The following is a 7,459-nucleotide window of genomic DNA, read 5'->3' on the forward strand; positions in this document are numbered from 1 at the left end:
GATTACTCGCTGCATTGGTCGGCTTAGAAGTGTTCCCTTCTACCCTTGGCAAATTTTCTTCTTTTGACAGGTGAGGGCACTGAGCAATCAGGTGCTCAGCACTACCACATCGGTAGCATTTCCGATCTTTCCCTTTCTTCCAACAATTATCTTCCATGTGGTTAGCAGCCCCACAAAACCTACATGTCATTCTGGGTTCTGATGTCGGACCTCCACGTGAGGTACCCTTCTGAGTCTCTCTCCCTACCTGACCTTTCTCAAAATTTTCTTGATTCGGGATCCTTGCTGATCGTGGACCACCTACTCCTCGGCCCATCTTAGATGGTGACTCGCTCCTCGAGCTCTGTCCATCAATATAACTGCTTGTGTCAGGTTGTCTTCCTTTCCTATCATGAAAAGCCTTTACCTAACTCTTAGTATTTTCAATTCTCTATGCTTTTTCAATAACTTGACTATATGTCTCCAATTGAGCAGCTGCCAGTGTCTCTTGAATCTCCACATTCAAGCCTTGGACAAACAGACGAATTCTCTTTTAGTCTGTCAATACTAAATCCCGAGTAAAATGAGAGAGTTTGGTAAACTGCGTCTCGTACTCCGCCACACTCATAGTTCCTTGACGCAATCGTATAAACTCATCCTCCTGCCTTTCTTGAACAAGTGGCTGTAAGTACTTCTCATTAAACTCACGGGTGAAATTAACTCAAGTCCAGGGGGTCTGCTCTCTATCCCAATCACTAATAACAATTAAGCACGTAACACTTATACACATACTTGACACTCACCAATCAAAAACAAGGAAGTAGTGCCCAAATGAGGGTTTAGGCGTCCACTGTGAGATCCTCTTGAAGGTTCCCTTGAGTGCCTGAACAAATAATAATTAACTATCACTCACTATCACTTATAAATCCCTTATTAACAAGGGAGATTGTACACTTGTACAATCTAAGAAAATATCATGAAAGAGAGCCTTATTGCTCAAAATTCAAGGTTCAAAAGTGGCGTTTAACAACGGAAGGAAAAACTGTTTTCCCTCAAGAAATCAAGTTTAAAACGGTCATTCAATAGCGAAGGTAGTGAAGAGTTTCTAAAAATTCAATTCCCTTCAAGCTCAAAAATTTCAGTTTTAAGGAGCAATATTTGAAAAATCGTATCTTACACTCTGTAGGTCCAAAATTGAAAAACTTGGCACCGTTGAAAACTAGTTTTAAAGTACTAAAAGTTCCTAGAAGACACTTTTTTCAAGATTCTAAATGAAAAACTGTCAAATTTCAGCTTAAAGTGGCTGATTCGCACTACAAAACAGTTTCAATCTTGGTTTCCGACAAACTTTGAAAATTCGGCAAAATTCACAGAAAGTGAACTAGCCTCTGAAATTTGTACCTCAATTAGAATTCCAATCAAGGTTTAAAACAAAATAAGCAAAACTAGAATTGGAGTTTTGAGCGTCAAGATATAGCAGCTCAAAATTGGTTAAAATTAAGGACTGTTCGGTCCATTTTCCAGATTTGGAAGGACAACTTCAGTATCTTGTTTGTATATCAAAACAGTCTTAGAATGAGACCAAAATTGGTACAATTCAACTTATATAGGAGGACTACTCCTCCATCAAATTTCATTTTAAAATTCACATGGAAAGGTAGTTAACAAAACTACCAAAGTTTAAGGAATTTCCAAAGAAAATCTGTTTTCTTGCTTCCGTTTTCTCTTTCAAACATTTGGTCCAATGAAATCAACTCAAATCTGACTCATTTTCGAAAAAAAGGTCTAAAAAACATCTAATATACATTTGGTAGGTGATTGGTATCAAAAATTTCAAAACAACAAGTCCCAAGTCAAGCTAGGCCATTCGGCTAGCCAAAATTAGGGTTTTCCAGATTCGGTACAGTTCAGGAATTGGACTATATCTCACTCAATTCAACTTGAAATCGAACATGGTTGGTGGTGTCGGACGTTACATTCAACTGGGTACATTTCATCAAAAGAAGTCGTTTTGAAATTCAGTTGGCAAGTAAGAGAAAATGGAGCCAAAAGTTGCAGCTTCTACAATTTTCTCGGTTGCACTGACAGAACAGGGCGGTCGACTTTGATCAGTCACTACAGATGACTCACTTCGAATTAAAAGGAGCATGATATACCATTAAAAAACTACGGATGTCTATTTTCAAATGCCATAAATGGGACTTGATTTCGACATCCGAGCAGAGAGTTATGATCGTTCAAAAATACTCTGTCCAGAACACTCGAACACAGTTTTCTAGATTTGTACCATTTCGAAATTTCAACTTTTACCCAACAAATTCACATGATTTTTGGTGGAAACTTCCACACATCCTACACAACATATCTACATTAGATTCAAGGTCATTTGAGTATCAAAATTTCAGATTAAATCTTCGAGAAAAATAGGGCAGAATTCGGCCTCTTCCTATACAATCTTCCTTTGGTTTTCCTTTCACTTTTCCAACTTATATCCACTTGATTAATACATAATTAACACCAACAACACTCATAATCACCATATCAGTCCAATATATACATTGTGGGATTTCATAGAGCCCACTCCAACATTTAAACTCAATCCACAACAATAACCATGAAGCTACAAGCTTCTTAGCAAAATTTAACCAACTAGAACTAAGATTAAGTGACCCGATGATTACCTTCTACTCCTTTGTGTAAAATCAGAAATTTTTGTCCCAAAACTCCTAAGAAAAACCGGCAAGAATGAGGTCCTCCACCAAGGGCAAGTGAATCTCCAAGTGTTTGTGAGTTTGTGTGAGAAATTTGGAGTGAAATGGAAGCTCAAATGAGGTGAAATGAAGAGAGACTCTTCTCCTTCTTCTTTGCTTGAGGATGGCAGGCCCTTGAGGATGAAAAGAGAGAGAAAAGGCTGATCAAAGAGGCTTCTTGGAGAAGCTTGATGATTGGTGGTTCAAATTTAAGCAAAAGTCAACTTTGAATAGTGTTTCCCGCGCGTGCGTTTCGTGTCCGTTTTCTCTCGGGTTTGTTTCAGTTGTGCACTAAACCTCTAATGCACTTCCTTTAACACTATTATTATTTACTGTTAGTAGTCTAAAATAAATTTCTAATGTCCTTCAATTAGTCGCGCGCGTGAAAACGTGAACTTTCGACTCGCGCGCGATAAAGTGCAATTTCTAAGAAATTCTTGTAACAATGATATAAATAACCAATACTAGGGTAATTAATCATAAAATAACTATTTTAAGACTAACGCATGAGTTCTCAAATCTCCAAGGTCACTGTACTTTCAAATCGAATATTGCTTCCAAACGCATATTCACTAAATTTCGCTAAACGAGGTTCCAAAAATTAAATTTATTAACGGGACATTTTAAAAATATATGCAAGTCATAGTTCCATGTAAATGGTTCTAAAAAGGTTGAAATAAATTATTCGGAAAAAATGTGTGGATAAATATTTAAATAAGCCAATAATATGAGTTTAAAATAAGTAAATTTTTTGGTCCTCACATCCTCTCCCCCTTAAGAAAATTTTGTCCTCGAAATTATACCTTGATTTGAGAACAGGTTTGGATATTTTCCTCGAATTTCTTCTTCAACTTCCCAGGTTGCTTCCTCAAGTCCATGGTTCCTCCAGAGAACTTTCACCAACGGAATCCGCTTGTTCCTCAATTCTTTCACCTTACGATCTAGAAACTTGATCGGTTTCTCCTCATAGGTCAGCGTCTCATCAATTTCAATATCTTCCGGTTGTAGGATATGAGAAGGGTCTATGTGATATTTCTTGAGCATGGACACGTGAAAAACATTGTGAATCCGAGATAAACTCGGTGGCAATTCCAACTTATACGCTACATTTTCCACGCGTTGGATAACCTTATAAGGTCCTACAAATCTCGATTGTAAGTTCTTTCCTCTACCTGCCATCAAACTTGCTTTCAGAGGAGTAATCTTAAGAAAGACTCGATCTCTAACCGCAAATTCTAAATCCTTCCTTCGGTTATCTGCATAACTCTTCTGACGACTTTGTGCGGTTTGAATCCTCTGGCGTACCAACTTCACTTTTTCATGCCTCATCAATCCAAGGCATTGTAGTCGGGTCTAAGATCTTTCGTTCACCTACTTCATCCCAACAAATCGAAAATCTACACTTCCGACCATAAAGTGCTTCGTACGGGACCATTTGAATTGAAGAATGAAAACTATTGTTATAAGCAAAATCCACCAATGTCAAATACTTACTCCAACTCTCCCCAAAATTCAAAGCACAAATTCTTAACATGTCCTCGAGCGTCTGAATCGTCCTCTCAGACTGTCCATCTGTTTGGGGATGGTAAGTAGTACTAAAATTCAATTTAGTCCCCAGCACTTCTTGTATCTTTTGGCAGAATCTCGAAACAAACCTAGGGTCTCTATTGTACACAATACTTACAGGTATTTCGTGTAACCTGATAATCTCATCCAAGTATAACTTAGCTAACTTCTCCAACGGGTACTTCATACTAATCGGCAGAAAATGAGCCGATTTGGTCAATCTATCCACTATTACCCAAATGGCATCATGACCTTTTTGTGTCCTAAGTAACCCAGATACAAAATTCATGGTGATATTTTCCCACTTCCACTCTGGTATCTCCAAAGGTTGCAAAAGTCATGATGGTTTCTGATGTTCAGCTTTAACCTGTTGACAAATCAAACAGGTCTGGACAAACTAAGCAATTTACTTTTTCATGCTCTCCCACCAATACAAACTTTTTAAGTCTTGGTACATTTTATTCCCTCCAGGGTGTACCGTAAACTTCGATCGGTGTGCCTCTTCCAAAATTTCCTTTTTAAGTCCTTCATCCTTTGGCACTACTATCCGATTCCGAAACCTCAATATACCATTCATTCCCAAGTTAAAATCTGATTTTTCTCTCTTTTTGACTTTTTCCAACCACTTTTGCACTTCAGATTCCTTTTCCTGAGTTCCTTTGATACGTTCTAACAAAGTGGAATTCACGACACTATTCCCAAGAATTACTTTCCTCGGTTCAAGTCGAGGATTTCAATAACTAACCTCTTCCAACAAGTGCAACTCTTTAATCATCAATCCTGCCACTTGCACTTGACGACTCAAAGTATTTGCCACTACATTGGCTTTCCCTGGATGGTACTTTATCGTGCAATCATAGTTTTCCAAGAATTCCATCCACCTACTTGTCTCAAATTTAGTTCTTTTTGAGAAAATAAGTACTTAAAACTTTTGTGGTCAGTAAAAACCTCAAATGTTACTTCATAAAGGTAATGCCTCCACTTCTTTAATCCAAATCATGGGTAGGGTAATTCCTCTCATGCGGCTTTAATTTCCTACAGGCATATGCTATCACTTTCTCATTTTGCATTACTACACATCCCAAGCCTTCCTTGGAAACATCTGTGTAAACCACAAAACTATCCTTCCCATTCAGTAGAGCTAATACGGGTGCTCTTGTCAAATGTTTCTTTAACTCTTGGAAACTCTCTTCACACTTAGGACTCCATATAAACTTCTCACTTTTCTTAGTTAACTCTGTCATGGGTCCAGCAATCCTAGAAAAATCCTTGATGAATCTCCGGTAATACCCTGCTAACCCTATAAAATTTTGAACTTCAGTAGGATTTTTCGGTCGCTTCCATTTAGAAACTGCTTCAACTTTGGCTGGATCCACTTTAAACCCATCCTTAGAAATTATGTGACCCAAGAATGTCACTTCTTTCAACCAAAATTTACACTTGCTAAACTTAGCATACAATTGATGTTCCCTCAAAGTTTGTAAAATAATTCCCAAATATTTCTCGTGATCCTTCACAGTCTTAGAGTATACTAGTATGTCATCAATGAATACTACCACAGATTGGTCCAGATAAAACTTAAAGACCCTGTGCATCAAATCCATAAAAGCAGCAGGTGCATTCGTTAACTCGAACGGCATTACGGCAAACTCAAAGTGCCCATACCTCGAGTTAAAAGCAGTTTTGGGTATATCTTTTTTCAAAATTCTCAACTGGTAGTAACCCTGTCTAAGATCCAACTTGAAAAATACTACCGCCCCTTGCAATTGGTCAAATGTGAGAACCCGTAACTTTTCCATTTTCTAGGTTTTATTATCTTTCTAGGTTTTCTTATCTTCAATGGCTTGTTTTCTGCACTTTCTGTATCCGGAAATTTTTCTAGATAATTTTTATGAGTAAATATAGTTTTTAGATGATTTTTCTAGTATCGAATAGTTTTTGAGAAATTAAGAGCGTATACCGGACGTGGGACCCACTAGTGCGAAAAGTTCGGAAAAATTCGGCCGACTAGGTTAAGTTTCGGATACTGGGTTTAATTTACCGGGTGTTAAGAGATAATTAGAGGAAGCTATTTGGATTGATGTGAGAGGGAACAAAGTGATAGACTTGCATTAAATAAGTGACAAGTGTCACCATTTGATTGGAGGAACTTGTAAGACCACTATTCATTTTCTTACCATTGACCAAATAAATAAAAAATTCACCAAAAATTCCTCATTTTTGTCTTCCTCTTGGCCGAACCTCTTCCTACAAGAAAAGAAAGAAAATCTTCCAAGTTTCTTGCTCCAATCTTGCCCAATCTCACAAACTAATCGTTTCATCTTGAATTCCTTCCATAAAACCTCTTCAATTAGTGTTAGTGAGTTGATTTGTGGAGTTATTTGGAAAGCTAAGAGGACCTATTGCTCTCTCTCTCTTGTTTCTAAGGTGAGTTGTGAAGAACCACCCTCCTCCCTTAATTGATGCTTAAATCATGATTAGTGGTAGTATGAGATGCAATATTATGGATTATTTCTTGATTTGTGGTTGAAGTGATGAAGTTTTATTATTTTTGGGGATTTTTCTGTTTTAATATAAGCATGGTTGTGAGGTTATATATGATGATTGGAAATGATGTTTAAGGACTCTATGAGGTGGAAAAAGTGGTCAATTGCAATCAATTTCTGTTTTGGAAGAAATTTCAGAAAATTAGGTTTTGTGAAGGAACATTCTGCCCGAATTTTTAGCTCCTAGTTAGAGGCCGAATTGGCCTTGGCCTAAAACATTAAAGTTGTAGGGAATGACATTTTAGAGGTTCCTACAAAATTTCAGGTCAATCGGAGTCGCGTAGGGTGAGAAAAGTCGAAATTACTATTGCTGTTCTGGTTTTACCCGAATATAAGAATTGCGCCTGTAATTGGTTGTTTTGGCTGGAATTGGTTCCGAATTGGTTGTTGAGGCCTTCTGATGAAATTTATCCCTGTTTCTTAGCTTTCAGATGGTTTTGGAATTTCTGGATTTGGACTTGGAGAACCTGAGTTATGATGTTTCCGCTAGAATGCGTTCTGTGAATCTGTTTTTGTGATTCTGGTATGGTATCTTGCATTTTTGACCTGGTTACACTCGAAAATGGGTTGAGTGACCTTCTGTAATGTTGTAGCCCTATCTCTTAGTTTCGAAACAGT

General features: G+C 37.6%; 1 protein-coding gene across 1 annotated transcript; it reads right to left on the bottom strand.

The window, feature by feature from the left end:
• Positions 1-430: 430 nt before the first annotated feature.
• On the bottom strand, positions 431-4,058 carry LOC140009889 (uncharacterized). Its single transcript, XM_072056224.1, has 2 exons — positions 3,533-4,058; positions 431-507 (listed from the first exon to the last, which is right to left on the bottom strand). The coding sequence occupies exons 1-2, from the start codon at positions 4,056-4,058 to the stop codon at positions 431-433; spliced, it is 603 nt and encodes a 200-aa protein (XP_071912325.1).
• Between the last annotated feature and the right edge of the window lie 3,401 nt (positions 4,059-7,459).

Source organism: Coffea arabica, chromosome 6e (genome assembly GCF_036785885.1).
Source record: "Coffea arabica cultivar ET-39 chromosome 6e, Coffea Arabica ET-39 HiFi, whole genome shotgun sequence".
Lineage (NCBI taxonomy): Eukaryota > Viridiplantae > Streptophyta > Magnoliopsida > Gentianales > Rubiaceae > Coffea > Coffea arabica.